Source organism: Dendrobates tinctorius, unplaced genomic scaffold (genome assembly GCF_039654945.1).
Source record: "Dendrobates tinctorius isolate UK_male_01 unplaced genomic scaffold, ASM3965494v1 ptg000054l, whole genome shotgun sequence".
Classification (NCBI taxonomy): Eukaryota; Metazoa; Chordata; class Amphibia; order Anura; family Dendrobatidae; genus Dendrobates; species Dendrobates tinctorius.
Window position 1 is genome coordinate 1,489,898 of NW_027361722.1, and position 26,798 is coordinate 1,516,695.

General features: G+C 45.6%; 1 protein-coding gene across 2 annotated transcripts in view; it reads left to right on the top strand.

Annotated features, from left to right (window-relative positions):
- The first annotated feature begins 37 nt into the window (after positions 1-37).
- Positions 38-26,798, top strand: part of GTF2E1 (general transcription factor IIE subunit 1) — a 34,657-nt gene continuing 7,896 nt past the window's right edge. The window contains exons 1-2 of one of the 2 annotated variants that reach the window (XM_073576983.1): positions 38-268; positions 551-1,003. In XM_073576983.1, coding sequence (XP_073433084.1) covers positions 556-1,003 — 448 coding nt within the window. In that variant the 5' untranslated portion in view covers positions 38-268; positions 551-555. Of the gene's footprint in view, positions 339-550; positions 1,004-26,798 lie in introns of both variants that reach the window. The other variant, XM_073576984.1, reaches the window with a different exon arrangement.

The following is a 26,798-nucleotide window of genomic DNA, read 5'->3' on the forward strand; positions in this document are numbered from 1 at the left end:
CTTTGAAGCGTTTCAGCGGCCATTGTTACTACTGGCAGATCCATACCGTAGGAATACGTAGGGAATATTGTATATCTCCCTGTCGGCCGCTCTCGGGGCTTGCTGTGTGTGGATTGTGGGGCAGGACTCAGGGTTTGGCGCGTAGAATGCAAGTTTCGCTCTGTTTCCAGTTTTCCCTGACTTAAGATGGCGGATGGAGATTCGGACGTCGGTAAGATCAGGATGCGCATGCTGATGACGCAGAGAGCGGCCGGTGAGGCGGCGTGAGGTGAGTGTGCGCGGGCCCCGTGCTGTCAGTATCATCTGTGCAGCGAATGGCCCCTGCCCTCTGTGGATAAGTATGTGCCCCCTTCTGCCGGTGATTTCATACCCAGATAATGGCGGCTGCCCAGCACTGCCTGTGCTCATCTGCTCTCGTCCACAGCTGAGGGGCTGTTACAGTTGCATCCTCCCTGATACAGGACAGAGGACACGACTGCGGCGCCCCTCAGCTGCGGCAGCAGGACCAGCCGTGGTGGACGGCGTCACCGGTGTCGTTCTCCTGTGACAGGTAACATGACGGACGCCGAGGTGGTGACCGAGGTCCCTGCGGTGCTGAAGCGTCTGGCCAAGCACGTGGTGCGCGGCTTCTACGGGCTGGAGCACGCGCTGGCGCTGGACATCCTGATCCGCAACCCCTGCGTGAAGGAGGAGGACATGCTGGAGCTGCTGAAGTTCGACCGCAAGCAACTGCGAGCCGTGCTCAACACCCTGAAGGCGGACAAGTTCATCAAGTGCCGCATGCGGGTGGAGACCGCCACCGACGGGAAGACCACCAGGCACAACTACTACTTCATCAACTACCGGCTGCTGGTGAACGTGGTGAAGTACAAGCTGGACCACATGAGGCGGAGGATCGAGACCGACGAGAGGGACTCCACCAACCGCGCCTCATTCAAGTGCCCCAACTGCTGCAGCACCTTCACCGACCTGGAGGCCAACCAGCTGTTCGATCCGATGACCGGTAAGAGGGCAATAATCTCAGGTCCTCTCCAACCACTGGGACACACAACGCGTTCACTCCAGAGCTGCACTCACTATTCTGCTGGTGCAGTCACAGTGTACATACATTACATTACTGATCCTGAGTTACCTCCTGTATTATACTCCAGAGCAGCACTCACTATTCTGCTGGTGCAGTCACTGTGTACATACATTACATTACTGATCCTGAGTTACATCCTGTATTATACTCCAGAGCTGCACTCACTATTCTGCTGGTGCAGTCACTGTGTACATACATTACATTACTGATCCTGAGTTACCTCCTGTATTATACTCCAGAGCAGCACTCACTATTCTGCTAGTGCAGTCACTGTGTACATACATTACATTACTGATCCTGAGTTACATCCTGTATTATACTCCAGAGCTGCACTCACTATTCTGCTGGTGCAGTCACTGTGTACATACATTACATTACTGATCCTGAGTTACCTCCTGTATTATACTCCAGAGCAGCACTCACTATTCTGCTAGTGCAGTCACTGTGTACATACATTACATTACTGATCCTGAGTTACATCCTGTATTATACTCCAGAGCTGCACTCACTATTCTGCTGGTGCAGTCACTGTGTACATACATTACATTACTGATCCTGAGTTACATCCTGTATTATACTCCAGAGCTGCACTCACTATTCTGCTGGTGCAGTCACTGTGTACATACATTACATTACTGATCCTGAGTTACATCCTGTATTATACCCCAGAGCTGCACTCACTATTCTGCTGGTGCAGTCACTGTACATACATTACATTACTGATCCTGAGTTACATCCTGTATTATACTCCAGAGCTGCACTCACTATTCTGCTGGTGCAGTCACTGTGTACATACATTACATTACTGATCCTGAGTTACATCCTGTATTATACTCCAGAGCTGCACTCACTATTCTGCTGGTGCAGTCACTGTGTACATACATTACATTACTGATCCTGAGTTACATCCTGTATTATACTCCAGAGCTGCACTCACTATTCTGCTGGTGCAGTCACTGTGTATATACATTACATTACTGATCCTGAGTTACATCCTGTATTATACTCCAGAGCTGCACTCACTATTCTGCTGGTGCAGTCACTGTGTACATACATTACATTACTGATCCTGAGTTACATCCTGTATTATACTCCAGAGCTGCACTCACTATTCTGCTGGTGCAGTCACTGTGTACATACATTACATTACTGATCCTGAGTTACATCCTGTATTATACTCCAGAGCTGCACTCACTATTCTGCTGGTGCAGTCACTGTGTATATACATTACATCACTGATCCTGAGTTACATCCTGTATCTCTTTTATTATAAAAAATATCAAAAACACAATACATAAGACAGACAAAAACAACATTCCAGAAATCAAAAACCACGATACATGAACTAAAATAAACCACACCGACATACAAAAAAAAACTTGTGCAAATATGCTAGCTTACGACAGTCCATCTCTGAAGGACATAGTGCAGTGTCTCCAGGCTTTGCAGCCTGAGGGACCCCCAGCAGGAACCTCCAAAAAAAAAAAACAAAGAAAACAAACAAAAATCCATTCCTTCACATTCAAACCCATTCACACCTTCACTCATGCTCCCATTCATTCCTATATACTGGATTTAAAACAGGAAAGTAAACACTTTTTCTGGCCCACTGCCTTAAACAGAAAAAACAGCCATCTTGGCAGACCCTCAACTACTTCCCCTCAACACAGCAAGAAACCACCCCCCTTTTTCCCCTTTTTTTTTTTTTTTTATATATATAATTTTTTTTTTATATTTTATTTTTTTTTTTTTTTTATTTTTTTATTTAATTTTTTTTTTCCCACCACCCACACCACAGGTCCACAAGTTCGTAGCCTTTTCCACACCTAGGTCCATGAAAGTTTATGGCCTCAGAAAAAAAACAGCACCTCAGGGTCCAGGAAAGTTTATGGCCCGTATCTACATTTCCTTATATATTTCCCATGGTCCTTGGTGTAGTTCCCAGGCCATCTCCTTCTGATCTTCGGCCCTTGATTTCTCAGGGTCCATTCCAGGGTCCAAACTTCCCCCCTCCCTCCCGCAAGAAACCCCCACCCAACCTGACTGTACCCCTTCCCCCTTTCCTAACTATAATATATACATTTTTTTTAAAAGCACCATCCTAGCGACATACATACAATACTGCATACATGTACAGATACACAAAAAGCACATACTACACTTGTTATACACCTAAGATACGACCTGCTATAACCAGTGATAATATTACCCAAACAATAAGTATTAACCACATTTCCAAAAACCTTGCCACAGGCCCAAGTTTGGTGCCTGCAAGCCCAATATCCATTAAATTTCATGCTTCCAAAACAAAAAGCTAAAGTGACATGCACCAGCCCAACACCAGGAAAGGAGTTCTGGAGGCCCCATCCCTCACTAACACATTCACCCTGTCCCTCAACAACTAAGACTGTCCCTACTTCTGTCCCTAAAGAAACTGTCCCTATCTGTCCCTACCTGCCCCTACTCTACCTAACTTATCATAACTAACTCTCTATCTGTCCCTCAGTGCCTGTCCCTCCCTGTCCCTATCTGCCCCTAATTCTGTCCCTAACACCCAGTGAAACTTATGCTATCCCTACCCTCATTCACACGGAGCTAGCTCTCCCTTGAGTGCGTTTCTAAAAGGAGAGGCCCCTCCAAAGCCAAGAGGCCTTCCTCACACCCAACCTTTCGAACTCCAAAGAACGGACCTTCACCAGGTCACCCAAGATGTTTCCTACCACCTCACATACATTACATTACTGATCCTGAGTTACATCCTGTATTATACCCCAGAGCTGCACTCACTATTCTGCTGGTGCAGTCACTGTGTACATACATTACATTACTGATCCTGAGTTACATCCTGTATTATACCCCAGAGCTGCACTCACTATTCTGCTGGTGCAGTCACTGTGTATATACATCACTGATCCTGAGTTACATCCTGTATTATACTCCAGAGCTGCACTCACTATTCTGCTGGTGCAGTCACTGTGTACATACATTACATTACTGATCCTGAGTTACATCCTGTATTATACTCCAGAGCTGCACTCACTATTCTGCTGGTGCAGTCACTGTGTACATACATTACTGATCCTGAGTTACATCCTGTATTATACTCCAGAGCTGCACTCACTATTCTGCTGGTGCAGTCACTGTGTACATACATTACATTACTGATCCTGAGTTACATCCTGTATTATACTCCAGAGCTGCACTCACTATTCTGCTGGTGCAGTCACTGTGTATATACATTACATTACTGATCCTGAGTTACATCCTGTATTATACTCCAGAGCTGCACTCACTATTCTGCTGGTGCAGTCACTGTGTACATACATTACATTACTGATCCTGAGTTACATCCTGTATTATACTCCAGAGCTGCACTCACTATTCTGCTGGTGCAGTCACTGTGTATATACATTACTGATCCTGAGTTACATCCTGTATTATACTCCAGAGCTGCACTCACTATTCTGCTGGTGCAGTCACTGTGTACATACATTACTGATCCCGAGTTACATCCTGTATTATACTCCAGAGCTGCACTCACTATTCTGCTGGTGCAGTCACTGTGTACATACATTACATTACTGATCCTGAGTTACATCCTGTATTATACTCCAGAGCTGCACTCACTATTCTGCTGGTGCAGTCACTGTGTATATACATTACATTACTGATCCTGAGTTACATCCTGTATTATACTCCAGAGCTGCACTCACTATTCTGCTGGTGCAGTCACTATGTACATACATTACATTACTGATCCTGAGTTACATCCTGTATTATACTCCAGAGCTGCACTCACTATTCTGCTGGTGCAGTCACTGTGTATATACATTACATTACTGATCCTGAGTTACATCCTGTATTATACTCCAGAGCTGCACTCACTATTCTGCTGGTGCAGTCACTGTGTATATACATTACATTACTGATCCTGAGTTACATCCTGTATTATACTCCAGAGCTGCACTCACTATTCTGCTGGTGCAGTCACTGTGTACATACATTACTGATCCTGAGTTACATCCTGTATTATACTCCAGAGCTGCACTCACTATTCTGCTGGTGCAGTCGCTGTGTACATACATTACATTACTGATCCTGAGTTACATCCTGTATTATACTCCAGAGCTGCACTCACTATTCTGCTGGTGCAGTCACTGTGTATATACATTACATTACTGATCCTGAGTTACATCCTGTATTATACACCAGAGCTGCACTCACTATTCTGCTGGTGCAGTCACTGTGTACATACATTACTGATCCTGAATTACATCCTGTATTATACTCCAGAGCTGCACTCACTATTCTGCTGGTGCAGTCACTGTGTACATACATTACATTACTGATCCTGAGTTACCTCCTGTATTATACTCCAGAGCTGCACTCACTATTCTGCTGGTGCAGTCACTGTGTACATACATTACATTACTGATCCTGAGTTACCTCCTGTATTATACTCCAGAGCTGCACTCACTATTCTGCTGGTGCAGTCACTGTGTATATACATTACATTACTGATCCTGAGTTACATCCTGTATTATACTGCAGAGCTGCACTCACTATTCTGCTGGTGCAGTCACTGTGTACATACATTACTGATCCTGATTTACATCCTGTATTATACTCCAGAGCTGCACTCACTATTCTGCTGGTGCAGTCACTGTGTACATACATTACATTACTGATCCTGCGTTACATCCTGTATTATACTCCAGAGCTGCACTCACTATTCTCCTGGGGCAGTCACTGTGTACATACATTACATTACTGATCCTGAGTTACATCCTGTATTATACCCCAGAGCTGCACTCACTATTCTGCTGGTGCAGTCACTGTGTATATACATTACATTACTGATCCTGAGTTACATCCTGTATTATACTGCAGAGCTGCACTCACTATTCTGCTGGTGCAGTCACTGTGTACATACATTACTGATCCTGATTTACATCCTGTATTATACTCCAGAGCTGCACTCACTATTCTGCTGGTGCAGTCACTGTGTACATACATTACATTACTGATCCTGCGTTACATCCTGTATTATACTCCAGAGCTGCACTCACTATTCTCCTGGGGCAGTCACTGTGTACATACATTACATTACTGATCCTGAGTTACATCCTGTATTATACTCCAGAGCTGCACTCACTATTCTGCTGGTGCAGTCACTGTGTACAACTGTACATACATTACATTACTGATCCTGAGTTACATCCTGTATTATACCCCAGAGCTGCACTCACTATTCTGCTGGTGCAGTCACAGTGTACATACATTACATTACTGATCCTGAGTTACATCCTGTATTATACCCCAGAGCTGCACTCACTATTCTGCTGGTGCAGTCACTGTGTACATACATTACTGATCCTGAGTTACCTCCTGTATTATACTCCAGAGCTGCACTCACTATTCTGCTGGTGCAGTCACTGTGTACAACTGTACATACATTACATTACTGATCCTGAGTTACATCCTGTATTATACCCCAGAGCTGCACTCACTATTCTGCTGGTGCAGTCACTGTGTACATACATTACTGATCCTGAGTTACATCCTGTATTATACCCCAGAGCTGCACTCACTATTCTGGTGGTGCAGTCACTGTGTACATACATTACATTACTGATCCTGAGTTACATCCTGTATTATACCCCAGAGCTGCACTCACTATTCTGCTGGTGCAGTCACAGTGTACATACATTACTGATCCTGAGTTACCTCCTGTATTATACTCCAGAGCTGCACTCACTATTCTGCTGGTGCAGTCACTGTGTACAACTGTACATACATTACATTACTGATCCTGAGTTACATCCTGTATTATACCCCAGAGCTGCACTCACTATTCTGCTGGTGCAGTCACTGTGTACATACATTACTGATCCTGAGTTACATCCTGTATTATACTCCAGAGCTGCACTCATTATGCAGATGGTGCAGTCACTTATATATCATAAGTAATGTGTTTACACACTGACTCCTCCAGTAAAATAGTGAGTATAGCTCTGCAGTATGTATATTTATTTTTACTCATTTATATAGCGCTTTACAGACATTATCATCACTGTCCCCATTGGGGCTCACAATCTAGATTCCCTTTCAGTATGTCTTTGGAATGTGGGAGGAAACCAGAGAACCCGGAGGAAACCCACATAAACACAGGGAGAACATACAAACTCCTTGCAGATGTTGTCCTTGGTGGGATTTGAACCCAGGACCCCAACGCTGCAAGGCTGAGTGCTAACCACTGAGCCACCGCAGTATCTGTTTTATTTAAAGTGCCCCTGTCAGCAGGATTGTGCACAGTAATCTACACACAGTGTCAAGTCGGCAAATGATACTTTACTTGCTGAAATCTGTCGTATGGTTGTTCTTTAACCCCTTCACCCCCAAGGGTGGTTTGCACGTTCATGACCGGGCCAATTTTTACAATTCTGACCACTGTCCCTTTATGAGGCCATAACTCTGGAACGCTTCCATGGATCCCGGTGATTCTGACATTGTTTTCTCGTGACATATTGTACTTCATGTTAGTGGTAAAATTTCATTCATATAACTTGCGTTTATTTGTGAAAAAAACGGAAATTTGGCAAAAATTTTGAAAATTTCGCAATTTTCCAACTTTGAATTTTTATGCCCTTAAATCACAGAGATACGGCACACAAAAAACTTGATAAGTGACATTTCCTACATGTTTACTTTACATCAGCACAATTTTGGAACCAAAATTTTTTTATGTTAGGAAGTTATAAGGGTTAAAAGTTGACCAGCGATTTCTCATTTTTACAACACCATTTTATTTTTAGGACCACATCACATTTGAAGCCACTTTGAGGGGTCTATATGATAGAAAATACCCAAAAGTGACACCATTCTAAAAACTGCACCCCTTAAAGTGCTCAAAACCACATTCAAGAAGTCTATTAACCCTTTAGGTGCGTCACAGGAATTTTTTTGAATATTTAAAAAAAAATGAACATCTAACTTTTTTTCACGAAAAAAATACTTCAGGTTCAATTTTTTTTATTTTACCAAGGGTAACAGGAGAAATTGGACTGCAAAAGTTATTGTGCAATTTGTCCTGAGTACGCTGATACCTGATTTGTGGGGGGGAACGACTGTTTCGGCGCATGGCAGAGCTCAGAATGGAAGGAGCGCCGTTTGACTTTTTCAATGCAAAATTGGCTGGAATTCAGATCGGACGCCATGTCACGTTTGGAGAGTCCCTGATGTACCTAAACAGTGGAAACCCCCTACAAGTGACCCCATTTTGGAAACTAGACCCCCCCCCCAAGGAACTTATCTAGATATGTGGTGAGAACTTTGAACCCACAAGGGCTTTACAGAAGTTTATAACGTACAGCGGTACAATTAAAAAATCATATTTTTTCCACAAAAATGATCTTTTCACCCCAATTTTTATTTTCCCAAGGGTAACAGGACCCTAAAAGTTATTGTGCAATTTGTCTTGAGTATGCTGATACCCCACATGTGGGGGTAAACCACTATTTGGGCGCATGGCAGAGCTCGGAAGGGAAGCAGCGCCATTTGACGTTTTTGGCTGGAATTGAGATCGGACATCATGTCGCGACTGGAAAACCCCTGATGTACCAAAACAGTGGAAACCCCCCACAAATGACACCATTTTGGAAACTAGACCCCCTAAGGAACTTATCTAGATGTGTGGTGAGAACTTTGAACCCCCAAGGGCTTCACAGAAGTTTATAACATAAAGCCGTACAATTAAAAAATCATATTTTTTCCACAAAAATGATCTTTTCACCCTCAATTCTTATTTTTCCAAGGGTAACAGCACCCTAAAAGTTATTGTGCAATTTGTCCTGAGTACGCTGATACCCCACATGTGGGGGTAAACCACTATTTGGGCACATGGCAGAGCTCGGAAGGGAAGCAGCGCCATTTGACGTTTTTGGTTGGAATTGAGATCGGACACCATGTCGCGATTGGAAAACCCCTGATGTACCTAAACAGTGGAAACCCCCCACAAATGACACCATTTTGGAAACTAGACCCCCCAAGGAACTTATCTAGATGTGTGGTGAGCACTTTGAACCCCCCAGTGCTTCACAGAAGTTTATAACGCCCGGGCGTGAAAATAAAAAATTCGTATTTTTTCCACAAACATGATCTTTTAGTCACCATTTTTTTTATTTTCCCAAGGGTACCAGGAGAAATTGGACCCCAAAAGTTGTTGTCCAATTTGTCCTGAGTATGCTGATACCCCATATGTGGGAGAAAACTACTGTATGGGAACACGTCGGGGATCGGAAGGGAAGTAGTGACGTTTTGGAATGCAGACATTGATGGAATGGTCTGCGGTTGTCATGTTGCCTTTGGAGAGCCCCTAATGTACCTAAACAGTGGAAACCCCCCACAAATGACCCCATTTTGAAAACTAGACCCCCTAAGGAACTTATCTAGATGTGTGGTGAGCACTTTGAACCCCCAAGGGCTTCACAGAAGTTTATAATGCCAGGGCATGAAAATAAAAAAATCGTATTTTTTCCACAAACATGATCAATTAGTCCCCAATTTTTTCATTTTCCCAAGGGTAACAGGAGAAATTGGACCGCAAAAGTTGTTGTCCAATTTGTCCTGAGTACGCTGACACCCCATATGTGGGAGAAAACTACTGTATGGACACACGTCGGGGCTCGGAAGGGAAGCAGTGCCATTTTGGAATGCAGACTTTGATGGAATGGTCTGCGGGTGTCATGTTGCCTTTGGAGAGCCCCTGATGTACCTAAACTATTGAAACTCCCAACAGGTGACCCCATTTTGGACACTAGACCCCCCCCCACGGAACTTATCTAGATGTGTGGTGAGCACTTTGAACCCCTAAGTGCTTCACAGAAGTTTATAATGCTCGGACGTGAAAATAAAAAATTTTTTTCCACAAAAATGATATTTTTGCCCCCAATTTTTTATTTTCCTAAGGGTAACAGGAGAAATTGGACCCCAAAAATTGTTTTGCAATTTGTCCTGAGTAGGCTGATACCCTACATGTGGGGGTAAAACACTGTTTGGGCGCATGGCAGAGCTTGGAAGGGAAGGAGCACCATATAACTTTTTCAACTCAGAATGGGCTGGAATTGAGATCAGACGCAATGTTGCATTTGGAGAGCCCCTGATGTGCCCAAACAGTGGAAACCCCCAATTCTAACTCCAACCCGAACCCCAACACACCCCTAACCCTAATCTCAGCCCTAACCCTAGCCCTAACCCTAGCCCAGACCGTAACCCTAATGGGAAAATGGAAATAAATACATTTTTTTAATTTTATTATTTTTCCCTAACTAAGGGGGTGATAACGGGGGGTTTGATTTACTATTTATGGCGGTTTTTATGTTTGGCAGCTGTCGCACGATAAAAGACGCTTTTTATTGTAAAAATAGTTTTTGCATCACCACATATTGAGAGCTATAATTTTTCCGTATTTTGACACACCGAGTCATGTGAGGTCTTATTTTTTGCGGGACGAGTTGACGTTTTTATTGGTACCATTTTCGGGCACGTGACATTTTTTGATCGCTTTTTATTCCGATTTTTGGGAAGCAGAATGAACAAAAACCAGCGTTTCATGAATTTCTTTTGGGGGGTGCGTTTACACCGTTCCGCGTGCGGTAAAATTGATAAAGCGGTTTTATTCTTCGGGTCAGTACGGTTACAGCGATACCTCATTTATGTCGCTTTTTTATGTTTTGTCGGTTTTATGCAATGAAAACTTTTATATAAAAAATAATTATTTTTGCATCGCTTTATTCTGCGAGCTATAACTTTTTTATTTTTTCGCTGATGATGCTGTGTGGCGGCTCGTTTTTTGCGGGACAAGATGACGTTTTCAGCGGTACCATGGATATTTATATGCGTCTTTTTGATCGCGCGTTATTGCACTTTTTGTTTGGCGGTATGATAATAAATCATTATTTTTTGCTTCATTTTTTATTTTTATTTTTTAAGGGGTTCGCTAAAGGGGTTAACTAATGGGACAGTTTTATAGGGCGGGTCGTTACAGACGCGGCGATACCTAATATGTGTACTTTTATTGTTTTGGTTTTTTTTTATTTTCAAAAAATGAATTTATTGGGGAATTTTTTTTTTTTTTTTTTTTTTTACTAATTTATTTGGCGATTTTTTTTACTTTATTACATAGTCCCAGGTGGGACATCACTGTCCTGTGACAGATCGCTGATCTGTCACATCACAGATCACTGTGACAGATCAGCAATCTGTCACAGGCAGTGCACAAGGCTTCCTCATGCCTGCGCTTTGCAGGCACTGAGGAAGCCAGCTTCCTCCAGGCCCCTGAAGGCCCCCGTCGCCATCTTGGATCCGGGGGCCTGGAGGAAAGGAGTCCCCCGCAGCAGCGCTGCACATTGCGCTGCCGTGGGGGGGTCACGGAAGCACGGAGGGTGCCCCCTCCCTGCCGATGCTTCCCTTTAACTCCCGGTGTGCAAGGGGTTAACGTGTCGGGGGCGGTCCGTGACCGCCCCTGACACATAGTGCCGGGTGTCAGCTTTGATAATCAGCTGACACCCGGCCGCGATCAGCGGCGCTCACCACTTGGGCGCCGCTGATCGCGCTAGACGTACTATCCCGTCCATGGGCATAGGGGCCCGGGTCCCATGGACGGGATAGTACGTCTGATGTCAGGAAGGGGTTAAAGGGGTTGTCCGGGCTTTTCACATAATCTCAGTACATATCTGGGCTGCAGAATTATGACAATAAGTAATTTACTTTCTGTCACTAGTTTGCACGGTTTTCTAGATATTCTGAACAGAATGTCCAGGGGGGGGGTGTTATGGCATTGAAATGAGAACTAGTCGTAACCTCCTACTCTACTCCTAACCTGCCCTCTATAGCAACAACCCCACCCTCCATAGCTACAGGCCCTCCCCGTCCACATGAAGCAGCCCTCATCGCACAGTAACGAATTCTTCCCCTCCAGCAGCCTCAGTGCAGAGAGCAGCTGCTCCTCCCCCAGACACACGCTGAACAGTGATCTATGGAAAGTGAAACTAGTGTGGAGGGAAAATCGTCCTGTATTCTAATCTGCACAGGGGATGGCAGTCACTGATGTAATCTGTTGTGTGACAAAGCCTCTGCTGTGTGAATGAGACAGCTCTGTGTCACTGATGTCTTCACACAACAGCAGATTTGGTGCAGTGTATGTACGAAGCTCCACCAAACTCCCAGCAAGCTCCAGTGACCAGCACCACCCACTGCCCACTCATTGGATGGCAGTAAACTGCACCAGCACTCATCTTTATCATCATTCCAGCATTGGAAAGAACACAGCAGTGATCCTGTATTTGTGAGCAGCACAATACATACATACACCCCCCAAAACTTCACACTGTTACAGCTGCTGATTGGACAGGCTGCTCCCATCAGTATTTGTCATTAGAGACACAGTGCTCACACATACACTGCACCAAATCTGCTGCTTTGTGAAGACATCAGTGACACAGAGCTGTCTCATTCACACAGCAGAGGCTTTGTCACACAACATATTACATCAGTGACTGCCATCCCCTGTGCAGATTATAATACAGGACGATTTTCCCTCCTCACTAGTTTCACTTTCCATAGATCACTGTTCAGTGTGTGTCTGGGGGAGGAGCAGCTCCCTGCACTGAGGCTGCTGGAGGGCAAGAATTCGTTACTGTGTGATGAGGGCTGCTTCATGTGGACGGGGAGGGCCTGTAGCTATGGAGGGTGGGGTTGTTGCTATAGAGGGCAGGTTTGGAGTAGAGTAGGAGGTTACGACTAGTTCTCATTTCAATGCCATAACACCCCCCCCCTTGGACGTTCTGTTCAGAATATCTAGAAAACCGTGCAAACTAGTGACAGAAAGTAAATTACTTATTGTCATAATTCTGCAGCCCAGATATGTACTGAGATTATGTGAAAAGCCCGGACAACCCCTTTAATCTTTATTTTCAGCTTTTAGTTAAAGAGAATCTGTCACCTCATTTTTCCCCTATGAGATTTGTCCACCGCCATCAGGGGCTTATCTCCAGCATTCTGTAATGCATTCTGTAATGCTGTAGATAAGCCCCGATGTACCCTGAAAGAGAAGAAAAACACGTTATACTCACCCAGGGCCGGTCCTGGTCCGATGCGGTGGGTGTCGCGGTCCGGTGCCTCCCATCTTCTAGAGATGTCGTCATCCTCCTTCTGTCGCGGCTCCTGCGCAGGGCCAATTCTCTGCCCTGTTGAGGGCAGAGCAGAATACTGCAGTGCGCAGGAGCCGCAACAGAAGTAAGGAGGATGACGACATCTCTAGAAGATGGGAGGCATCGGACCGCGACACCCACCGCACCGGACCAGGACCGGCCCTGGGTGAGTATAACTTGTTTTTCTTATCTTTCAGGGTACATCGTGGGCTTATCTACAGCATTACAGAATGCATTACAGAATGCTGTGGATAAGCCCCTGATGGCGGCTGAAAAATGAGGTGACAGATTCCCTTTAATGATATGCCTGGGGCGGGCCCGGGGAGGGGGGTCTGTATGTGGTGCTCTGATGAGGTATTCATAATGCAGACTGCTGACAGGTCTCACTGACCCGCTCCCTAGTTTCCATAATGAATATCTGTACATACTTTAAAATAAAAAAAAAAAAAAACCTTCTATACCCAGGGCTGCCACTAGGAATTTCGGGTCCCCATAGTGGCAAAATTTTCGGGGCCCCCTTGAGACGCTGTCCAGGCTCCAACCCATCTCCTCCACCCCTCGAACTGTGCACAGTCCTACCACCCTCGCTTGGAAAAACTTTTATGCACCACATCCTCACCAATCACACATTAACACTTCCCATCACTAGATCACACTCATAGCCGGCAGCTTTTGTTTTGGCCAAAAGATTGTTTAATCTGCCGCCACGACAAGGTAGACTCTTTTGGCCGAGCCCTACTCTACTCTAACCTATTATTTGTTAAAATATCCAATAAAATGTAGCTATATTTGATAATTTTTCAATGTTTAAAATTACCAATAATATCACATACAAGGCAAAAATACCACCGCACCATGTCCAGACCACATATTACTACCACATTGTGACTGAATACTACAACACTGATTATTAATTAAGAAAAAAACCACAATACTTAATATAACCATAAGTGCCATTATACACAGGAGATCTGTACTTCGTATACAGTGTCCGTGTACAGGTAATAGTGATCACTGATGGCATTGTACACAGCAGCTCTGTATATAGTGTACAGGATATACAGTGATCACCAGTGACCTTATACTCAGGAGCTCTGTATATAGTGTCAGTGTACAGATAATACAGGGATCACCGGTGACATTATACACCGGAGCTCTGTATATAGTGTACAGGTAATACTGTCATCACCAGTGCCATTATACACAGGAGCCCTGTGTATAGTGTACAGGTAATACAGCGATCACCGGTGACATACACAGGAACTCTGTGTATAGTGTACAGGTAATACAGCGATCACCGGTGACCTTATACTCAGGAGCTCTGTATATAGTGTCAGTGTACAGGTAATACAGTAATCAATGATGGCATTGTACACAGCAGCTCTGTGTATAGTGTACAGGTTATACAGTGATCACCGGTGACCTTATACTCAGGAGCTCTGTATATAGTGTCAGTGTACAGGTAATACAGAGATCACTAGTGACATTATACACAGGAGCTCTGTATATAGTGTATAGTGTACAGGTAATACAGTGATCACCGGTGACATTATACACAGGAGCTCTGTATATAGTGTCAGTGTACAGGTAATACAGTGATCACCAGTGACTATACACAGGAGCTCTGTGTATAGTGTACAGGTAATACAGCGATCACCGGTGACCTACACAGGCGCTCTGTATATAGTGTCAGTGTACAGGTAATACAGTGATCACCAGTGACATTATACACAGGAGCTCTGTATATAGTGTCAGTGTACAGGTAATACAGAGATCACTAGTGACATTATACACAGGAGCTCTGTGTATAGTGTACAGGTAATAGAGATCACCAGTGACATTATACACAGGAGCTCTGTATATAGTGTCAGTGTACAGGTAATACAGTGATCACCAGTGACATTATACACAGGAGCTCTGTATATAGTGTACAGGTAATACAGTGATCACCGGTGACATTATACACAGGAGCTCTGTATATAGTGTCAGTGTACAGGTAATACAGTGATCACCAGTGACATTATACACAGGAGCTCTGTGTATAGTGTACAGGTAATACAGTGATCACCGGTGACATTATACACAGGAGCTCTGAATATAATGTCAGTGTACAGGTAATACAGTGATCACCAGTGACATTATACATAGGAGCTCTGTATATAGTGTCAGTGTACAGGTAATACAGTGATCACCGGTGACATTATACTCAGGAGCTCTGTATATAGTGTCAGTGTACAGATAATACAGTGATCACCGGTGACATTATACACAGGAGCTGTGTATATAGTGTCCGTGTACAGGTAATACAGTGATCACCAGTGACATTATACACAGGAGCTCTGTATATAGTGTCAGTGTACAGGTAATACAGTGATCACCGGTGACATTATACACAGGAGCTCTGTATATAGTGTCAGTGTACAGGTAATACAGTGATCACCGGTGACATTATACATAGGACCTCTGTATATAGTGTCAGTGTACAGGTAATACAGTGATCACCGGTGACATTATACACAGGAGCTCTGTATATAGTGTCAGTGTACAGGTAATACAGTGATCACCAGTGACATTATACACAGGAGCTCTGTATATAGTGTCAGTGTACAGGTAATACAGTGATCACCAGTGACATTATACACAGGAGCTCTGTATATAGTGTCAGTGTACAGGTAATACAGTGATCACCAGTGATATTATACACAGGAGCTCTGTATATAGTGGCAGTGTACAGGTAATATAGGGATCACCGGTGACATTATACACAGGAGCTTTGTATATAGTGTCAGTGTACAGGTAATACAGTGATCACCAGTGACATTATACACACAGAGCTCTTTATATAGTGTGAGTGTACAGGTAATTCAGTTACTGCACCGGCAGAATCCTGCCGCTGGTGCCCTATGAGCAGAAGAGTGGGCCCCATACATCAGGCAGGGTAGTAATGCCCTGATGGCGGCTCTGCAGGCAGGTGTCAGCCGTGGCCCCTGCGTTGCAGCATAATTGCATGTTTCATGTCCCAACGATACATTTTCTTGATGTTCTATAATCTATAGCTAGAAAAAAAAATCAATTTGAAAATGTCGCAGTGTATGTAGCTGTGATCCGATAGCTGCTGCTGCTGCTACTCCATAGATGCTTCTCCATCTTACTGTAGAAAAAAAGATTCCTCCTCCAAGATGGCGCCGCCTGCACAGTAGCAGCTCTCAGCTAGCTCCATAAGGCAGATTCATCACCAGGTATCATTGTGATCAGTATAACAGCACCGACCTGACACTGCCTGTAGTCACTGAGCACAATCCTGATCACAGGTATCAGTATAACGGCGCCGATCTGACACTGCCTGTAATCACTGAGCACAACCCTGATCACAGGTATCGGTGTAATCAGTATAACGGCGCCGATCTGACACTGCCTGTAGTCACTGCGCACAATCCTGATCACAGGTATCAGTATAACGGCGCCGATCTGACACTGCCTGTAATCACTGAGCACAACCCTGATCACAGGTATCGGTGTAATCAGTATAACGCCGCCGATCTGACACTGCCTGTAGTCACTGAGCACAATCCTGATCACAGGTATCGGTGTAATCAGTATAACGGTGCCGACCTGACACTGCCTGTAGTCACTGAGCACAATCCTGATCACAGGGCACTTTAACCACCTGGAGTGAATTAAGTAAAAATGAATAAGAAATATTAATACTTCTGTTCTGTCTGCGGATGACACGGCGCATTCAGAGCCTCGATGTGAGTGAGGACTTGGGCTTCATTCACACATCTGTGTGTCTGAGTACGGACTGTGATTCGTGTGTCGGCCGCAGATCTCATGACAGCACAAACTGAGACACATGGATGTGTGAATGCGACATAAAGCGGAGTCAGTGGTGTATGGTGTGTCGAGGACTGCCCAGCAGGGGGAGCTCTGCTCTCACTGTAGTCACACTGGTTCCAGTATAGTTAGTGGTGGTCACCGCCATCATCCATGATGTTATTCAATTCCGTCTTCTGAGTCTTCCCTTTTAGTCCCTATTTTTGCTTTCTGTGGTTGTCACTGTATGTGCCAATGTCATCATTGATTGCCTCCAGCGCTGCTGTCAGTCACTTGTATGGTGAAGGCTGCTAAAGCTATCCATAACCATAGTACATCCAGTTACCTTGTAGAAAAGCCATGCATTATGTACTTCACACCTGCAGTTAATGTTCTGCCCATAGAATAGCGACTTCAGCTCTGGAGTGTAATGCAGAATGTAACTCAGGATCAGTAATGTAATGTATGTACACAGTGACCGCACCAGCAGAATAGTGAGTGCAGCTCTGGAGTATAATACAGGATGTAACTCAGGATCAGTAATGTAATGTATGTACACAGTGACTGCACCAGCAGAATAGTGAGTACAGCTCTGGGGTATAATACAGGAGGTAACTCAGGATCAGTAATGTAATGTATGTACACAGTGACTGCACCAGCAGAATAGTGAGTGCAGCTCTGGAGTATAATACAGGGTGTAACTCAGGATCAGTAATGTAATGTATGTACACAGTGACCGCACCAGCAGAATAGTGAGTGCAGCTCTGGGGTATAATACAGGAGGTAACTCAGGATCAGTAATGTATGTACACAGTGACTGCACCAGCAGAATAGTGAGTGCAGCTCTGGGGTATAATACAGGAGGTAACTCAGGATCAGTAATGTAATGTATGTACACAGTGACTGCACCAGCAGAATAGTGACTGCAGCTCTGGGGTATAATACAGGATGTAACTCAGGATCAGTAATGTATGTACACATTGACTGCACCAACAGAATAGTGAGTGCAGCTCTAGAGTATGATGCAGGATGTAACTCAGGATCAGTAATGTAATGTATGTACATAGTGACTCCACCAGCAGAATAGTGAGTGCAGCTCTGGAGTATAATACAGGAGGTAACTCAGGATCAGTAATGTATGTACACAGTGACTGCACCAGCAGAATAGTGCGTGCAGCTTTGGAGTATAATACAGGATGTAACTCAGGATCAGTAATGTAATGTATGTACACAGTGACTCCACCAGCAGAATAGTGAGTGCAGCTCTGGAGTATAATACAGGAGGTAACTCAGGATCAGTAATGTATGTACACAGTGACTGCACCAGCAGAATAGTGAGTGCAGCTCTGGGGTATAATACAGGATGTAACTCAGGAACAGTAATGTAATGTATGTACACAGTGACTGCACCAACAGAATAGTGAGTGCAGCTCTGGAGTATGATGCAGGATGTAACTCAGGATCAGTAATGTAATGTATGTACACAGTGACTCCACCAGCAGAATAGTGAGTGCAGCTCTGGAGTATAATACAGGAGGTAACTCAGGATCAGTAATGTATGTACACAGTGACTGCACCAGCAGAATAGTGAGTGCAGCTCTGGGGTATAATAGAGGAGGTAACTCAGGATCAGTAATGTATGTACACAGTGACTGCACCAGCAGAATAGTGAGTGCAGCTCTGGGGTATAATACAGGATGTAACTCAGGATCAGTAATGTAATGTATGTACACAGTGACTGCACCAGCAGAATAGTGAGCGCAGCTCTTGAGGATAGTATAGTAATGCATATTAGTTAAGTGACAGGTGCCGCTCTGGTTTTCCCAGTTCTCTGATGTCTTGGTTGGGGAGGATGACTGCAGTCCTGCGGGTTCCTCTTCTCTGACCTGGGATGGTCCGTGTCCCTTTTAGACTCTTGTTTTGTCGTTCCTCCTCGCGGTCGTCTCCCTTATCGCTCTTACATTAGGATTTGCTCATTGTGTATGGGATCTGCACTCGGCGCGGTGACCTTGGAGCAGGCGTGTTAACCCTTCTTCTGCTGGACGTGCCGCATGCTCCGTGTTTGCTGCTATTTTCGGCGGTGATTGTTCCCTGCAGGGCCACTGATCGGCCGGCTGCAGTGCTCTCCGGAGGCCCGGGCTCGGCTGTACCAGCCATTTCCATTACTCTGGCTTCTCGATGCTGTTTCTGCCTGACCGCAGGCTGCGGTAAAGCCCCACAATCCCCCGGGCTTCAGTTGATGAGAATCCTCCTTCTTCCCCGATCCCCTCCCCCGCCCGGTGCCTGATACCCACAAGGAGTGCACCGCAGTTATCAGCCACTTACCATCATCCTGCACCGATGTGATCATCTCCAAAGACTGAAAGGCAAGAAATCTGCATCGTGTGAATGAGGAGCTTAGTAAGAAATGTAGTATAATTCTAGTGCAGCTGTGGTATCACCATACTGGCTCCATTATCCTCTAGTCACCTCCAGAGCAGGATAATATTGGGCTGAGCAAAATCCAGGCCCCACACTAATGCCAGGAGCTCAGGGGGCCACAGCTCCCGCGACTACTGCTGCGTATTGTCTGTTAGGTGTGCACAGGTCCTACGTCCAGCGATATTTAGATTGTAAGGCCGGAGTCAGACTTGCGAGTGTGATGCGAGAAACTCGCACAACAATACCCGGCACTCGGGCGCACTGCCGCCGGCACTCGGGCGCACTGCCGCCGCCTCACACTTCTGTCCAAGTGCCGGGTATTCATGTGAGTTTCTCGCATCACACTCACAATTGTGACCCCGGCCTAACCCATATTGTTGCACAGCAGGCAGATGTGTTATTCAGGAGTCTGAGAAAGCTGTAGGAGAGCCTCCATACTGATGGTTTCCTAGCAATAAACCTACAGTCTCTGTAGACGCTATGCTGTCATCCACTTTGCTGTCGTCTCCGGATGGAGCGACCCCCCCCCCCCCAGCTGCTGCTGCCCCTTGATGTGACGCCAGCCTTGGTGTTCTTCTGTCGGCCGGGCGCTCCTCTGCTCCGCGCCATTGTTGGATCTGATTTCAGAGGAGAGACAATGAGCAGCTGGAGAGCGATGGATGCTTCTCCAGACACGCGGTGAATAGGAGACCTTGGAACGCGCGTCTTCTGTCTCCCGCTCTGCCGGCGCTGCTGCGGCCTGACACTTAACTGCTGTAGTGCTGGAACCGCACTCTGTAAGCCGTCCACTGAGCGCGGCGCTGACATGGAGGGAGCAGCAGCCTGTGCACACAACATGGCGCCAGAACACGCAAGCGGAGCACGCCGATCAGTCAGCCCCGCTACAGTGTGTGATACATAGACGTACAGCTCTGACACAAATGAAGAGACCGCGGCACAATGTTCAGTTTGTCTGATTTTTCTCTTTATATTTTTCAGTAAAATGTAAATTGCTCTTTTATTCTATAAACTTCTGACCACATGTCTCCGAATCTCCAAGCACTAAATTTTATATTTCAGAAAATGAGAAATGGTCAAAAGAACAAAAAATGCCGACCTCAAATAATGCTAAGGAACAAGATCAGAATCATTTAGAAACAACAATACTAATGTTTTACCTCAGGAAGAGTTCAGAGATCAGTATTCTGTGGATTCCCCATGATTGTTAACCCCGGCTTTCCTGCGTCTTGGCTGCTTTCCTCCAGTCTCTCACACGGCTTTTGGGTGACCTTATGCCGCTCCTGGTACACATGTCAGCAGTTCTGTGTGTGATGGCTTGTGACTCTCCATCTTCCTCCTGATTACATTCCAGAGGTTTTCAGTGGGGTTCAGGTCTGGAGATTGGGCGGCCATGACAGGATTTGATGTGGTGGTCCTTCATCCACACATTGATTGACCTAGCTGTGTGGCATGGCGCATTGTCCTCAGAGTTGGGGAACATTGCCTGAGCAGAAGGAATCGGCTGTTTTTCCAGGATAACCTTGTATGCGGCTTGATTCATACGTCCTTCACCAAGATTAACCTGCCCAATTCCAGCCTTGCTGACGCATCCCCAGATCATCACCGATCCTCCACCAAATTTCACAGTGGGTGCATGACACTGTGGCTTGTACGCCTCTCCAGGTCTCCGTCTAACCATTAGACGACCAGGTGTTGGGAAAGCTGAAAATTAGACTCATCAGAGAAGATTACCTTACTCCAGTCCTCTATGGTCCAATCCTTATGGTCTTTGGCAAACTTCAACCTAGCTCTACTTTGCTTCTCATTGATGAAAGGCTTTTTTCTAGTGTTACATGACTTGAGCCCTGCCTCTAGGAGCCTGTTACGGACTGTTCTTGCCGTGCACTTCACCCCAGCTGCCATTTGTCATTCCTTTTGTAGGTCACTTGATGTCATCCTGCGGTTGCTGAGTGACATTCGAATAAGATGATGGTCATCCCGGTCAGTGGAGAGTCGCTTTCACCCTCTGCCGGTCTGTAGCTTTGTTGTCCCCAATGTCTGCTGCTAGACCTTGTTGTAATGGACTGCCGTCGTAGAAATTTTAAGGATGGGGGCAACATGACGCGCACTGTATCCCTCTGCTAGTAAAGCCAGAATTGAGCCCTTCTTTTCCTCTCTCCTTTGGCATGGTTAACAGTTATTTTTTCTTTCCTATTACTTTTGGGATATTACTAGCACTTGTTTTGCCATCCAGCTTGTCCTATTGCAGGAGGATTGTGAACACCACAGCAGGGTTTTTATACTTTCCTTCGTTAAATAAGATTTGGTTCAGGTGATCACCTAATAAGAAGCACATTAACCCCTTCGCTGTACTGCTCTGCGGGAACTGCATTTCTGTCCAGAGCACTACTAGTACGGCGCCACGATCACCGTGGCCTCACGCTGAGCACCACAGTGATCGGGTGTGGGTGTCAGCGGTATGTGACAGCTGACACCTCGCAGCAACGCCCACGATGGGTGCTACCACCGATCTTGGGAATTTAACCTCTCTGATGCTGCTGTCACTACTGACAGCAGCATAGAGAACAATTGCGCAAGAAGGGGGCTCCCTGTGCTTTCCCACCGGAACAGCGCTATGGAGACCCCCGGCTCCAAGATGGCCGGAACGTCCTTCCGGCCGGGTCCTACAGTGAGGAGGCTTGTCATTGCCTGCTGGGAGCAGGCGCCAGCAAGCCTCTGCACTGCCTGTCAGATCGCTGATCAGACACAGTGCTATGCAAAGTGTCAGGTCAGCGATCTGACTATATATAGTAATGTCCAAACCTGGGACAATGTAATAAAGTGAAAAAAAATTATAATGTGTAAAAATATAAAAAAAAAAAAAAAACCACAAATAAAAAAAATTTTTACCAAAAAATACATACCGTATATTTATGTAAATAAAAAAAAATCAATAAAAGTACACATTTGGTATCGCCGCCTCCGTAACGACCCGAGCTATAAAACTGACCCACTAGTTAACCCCTTTAGTGAACACCATTAAAAAAAAAGGCAAAAAAACCAATGCTGTATTATCATACCACCGAACAAAAAGACGGATATAAATATCCATGGTACCGCTGAAAACGTCATCTTGTCCCGCAAAAACCGAGCCGCCACACAGCGTCATCAGCGAAAAAATGAAAAGTTATAGCTCGCAGAATAAAGCGATGCAAAAATAATTTTTTCTATTAAATAGTTTTTATTGTATAAAAGCGCCAAAATATAAAAAAAAGACATGAGGTATCGCTGTAACCGTACTGACCTGAAGAATAAAAACGCTTTATCAATTTTACCACAGGCGGAACGGTGTAAACGCCCCCCCCCCCCCCCCCCCAAAAAAAAAAAAAAAAAAAAAATCATGAATTGCTGTTTTTTTGTTCATTCTGCCTCAAAAAATATCATGTGTCCGAAAATGGTACCAATAGAAACGTCGACTCGTCCCGCAAAAAACAAGACCCCACATGACTCGGTGGGCCAAAATATGGAAAAATTATAGCCCTCAATATGTGGTGATGCAAAAACTATTTTTGTATTTTTGCAATAAAAAGTGTCTTTTAGCGTGCGACAGCTGCCAAACATAAAAACCGCCATAAATAGTAAATCAAACCCCCCTTTATCACCCCCTGAGTTAGGGAAAAATAATAAAATAAAGTATTTCCATTTTCCCGCTAGGGTTAGGGCTAAAGTTAGGGTTGGGATTAGGGTTGGAGTTAGATTTGGGGGGTTTCCACTGTTTTGGTACATCAGGGTCTCTCCAAACACAACATGGCGTCCTATCTGAATTCCGGCAATTTTGCAGTGAAAAAGTCAAACGGCGCTCCTTCCCTTCCGAGCTCTGCCGTGCGCCCAAACAGTGGTTTCCCCCCCCCCCCACATATCAGGTATCGGCGTACTCAGGACAAATTGCACAATAACTTTTGGGGTCCAATTTCTCCTGTTACCCTTGGTAAAATAAAACAAATTGGATCTGAAGTAAATTTTTTGTGAAAAAAGTTAAATGTTCATTTTTTTTTTTTTTAAACATTCCAAAAATTCCTGTGAAGCACCTGAAGGGTTAATAAACTTCTTGAATGTGGTTTTGAGCACCTTGAGGGGTGCAGTTTTTAGAATGGTGTCACTTTTGGGTATTTTCTATCATATAGACCCCTCAAAGTGACTTCAAATGTGATGTGGTCCTTAAAAATAAAATGGTGTTGTGAAAATGAGAAATCGCTGGTCAACGTTTAACCCTTATAACTTCCTAACCAAAAAAAATTTTGGTTCCCAAATTGTGCTGATGGAAAGTAAACATGTGGGAAATGTCACTTAACTTTTTTGTGTGCTATGACTCTGATTTAGGCTTCTTTTACACTTGCTGTGTTTTTGCGGCCACAATAGATTTCTATGGGGCCTCAAAAACGGGCCGTAAAAATTCGTCGGCGTGCCGTATGGCTGTGAGGGCCGTATTTACAGCCGTGAAAAAATATCGAACCTGCTCTATATTTTTCACGACTTACGGACACGGCCCCCATTGAAAACAATAGGGCTGCAAAAACAACGGAAGCTTGCCCGGTGTGTTGATTTTGCTGTACACCGTGAAGACCGTATTTGCGGAACGCCGTATTTTTACTAGGACGCTCCCATGTGCTTCCTGTTTATCACTTCGAAGGCCTGCAGAAATCCGAGAAGATTTTTGCGGCCCGTTTTTGCAGCAGACCCTGAAAATTACGGCAATATGGCCCGCAAAAACGGGTCACAAAAAACACGGCAAGTGTAAAAGAAGCCTTAAGAGCATAAAAATTAAAAGTTGAAAAATTGCAAAAGTTTCTACATTTTTGCCAAATTTCCTTTTTTTTCACAAAAAAGTCATATTGAAGAAACTTTACTGCTTTCAATAAAGTACAATATGCCAGGCGAAAACAGTCTCCGAATCAGTGGGATCCATTGAAGCGTTCCAGAGTTATTACCTCATAAAGGGACAGTGGTCAGAATTGTAAAAATTGGCCCGGTCAGAAAGGTGAAAACAGGCTGGGTCACGAAGGGGTTAAGTAGAATGAGGTGTCGTCTGGTTGGAATTCAAAGGACACTGGAATAGAATGGCTGTCAGACATGGAGAGAAGATGATTTTTATAAAACTGTGCAGGGCGCTCTTAATTTTTGCCAGAGCTGTATAAATAGTCACCCCAATCCTCCTGTACGGCAGTGAAGTTTGGGGCCCTCGCACATAGCCAGACTGGTCAAAGGTGGGATTCCCCCTTCTGTCTCAGAGGAGGAATCTTTCCCCCTCTTTAATGACACAGAGGTGTCCATTCCCAGGTGTTTTTTCTTTTTATCGTCCTCGTCTACGGACTCTAGGCCAGTTCCTCCCTCCAAGAACCTTACACCCCCAGAAGAAGGAAACTCGGCACCCCCTCTAAGCCCCACCGAAACCTCACCCTCCACTTCCTCCTCAGAGGAAGAGATGTTCTCAAGGGCTTGGAATCGGTAAGAAAGACCAAACCGAGGGGAGTCAGTTTTTCCTACCTTGGTCAGAGCGGGAGATGTTTTATCTCCCTTCTTTCTCTTCTTTTTGGTGCCGAGCTTACGCTTGATGTCTAGCCACTGCCTATTATCCTCATCCATACTTTCATAATGGGAGGATTCGGAGGCAGTGGCAGTTTCCTCCCTGTGGATCCTCCTGACCTCCTCATCCAACTCATCATCCCTCGGGGCCTCAGCAGCAAGACTGGCATCCACGACAGGGGTCACCGCAGTAGCCCGGGGCTCGCCCAGCTCCCTCTCCTGTCTGCGCTTGTCTAGACGCCTCAGCTGGGCAGGCGTCTTTTTATTGCTTTTCCTCCTTGGCCCCTCAGCTCCCTCACCCCTGCTAGTCCCTTCCCCAGCAGAATCGGCGTCACTGCTTTCTCCCACCGGGGTCACGACTGCATTAGTGAAGGAGTGAGGCCAACGGCTGAATGGGTGACCTAAGTCACCACACAGGTGGCACCTAATCTCCACACAAGATGCAGCAAGATGGCCGATATCCCCACACAATGCACATTTCTGCACAGTGCAGTTTTCACTGAAGTGGGGGGGGTCGCTGCACCTGTGACAGAGCTTCGGTTGCCACTGGTAGAAGACCAGGATACGATCGCTACCCAGGAAGGCAGATGATGGAATGTGGGCAACCGTACCACCTGAACGCTTAAGTTTTACCATAAACGTCCAGGCCCCTGACCAAACTCGTCACGGTTCTTCTTAGGCATCTCCACCACCTCTCCATATCGGTCAAGCCACGTCATGATGTCATAACAAGAAAGCGACTCCTCACAAGTCATCACGGTCACTTTCTTGACTTGGTTTTGCCGAGACACCGTCTGAATGGCAAAGTCTCACCAGCCGGGCTCTTTTTTGCCAACTCATAATTTAACCAGAATAGCTCAAGCCCCTCTGGCCGAACAAAGCTGACATCCCACTCGGGCGTGGAATAGGGATGTATCAAGGCATAGATGTCAATAGTCTTGAAGCCCATCTTCAGCAGGAGCTCCACAACCTTAGACCTTGGAGGACACGCATCACTGCCCCTCCACCGAAGACGGACCACATTCCTAGGCACACTACACGGCTCGGCTGTTGGGAGGGACCACACTGTATTTCCCCCACATTTTGCTCTCGGAAGGCCCCAATGCCATGACTCTCTTTCCAGAAGGATAGATCGACCTCTCGACCGTCTACCATTAGTGATCTGTCCCCCTTCTTTAAAGCCTCCAGGAGACGCCGCTGCAATATGCCTTCTCCGGAGACGAGGAGGACACCCTATTTTCCCCCAGAGGTGACAACGGCATATCTACTGACTGGTGCTGACATCACCAGGGGGGCAACCGGATCAGTGACCACATCAACACCAACAGTATCCCTATTACCCACCTCCATAACCCCCTCACCCTCCACCAAACCAGCAACCACACCACTAGACAAAGAAACTTCCTCATCCACGCCTCCCACCACATTCACTCCTGCTGGACCAGTGACAACAGGGGGTGGCATTTTGACCTCCGCATCGTCAGGCACAAGGGGCTCAGTCTCCTCCACAGAACTGGAGACGACTTCACCCCTAGACTTACGGGTGCCCTTCGCCTCATCAGTTAGTAATTTCCGCTGCTTCATGGTTGCTACCAGGCCTCAACTAAGTGATAAGTGGCAACATCAATCAGGGGCGCCAAGGCTACCGGGGCTGCCCCTGACACTGGGCTGCTCCCCCCCTCCCACTGAGGAGCGCACCACAGTATCGT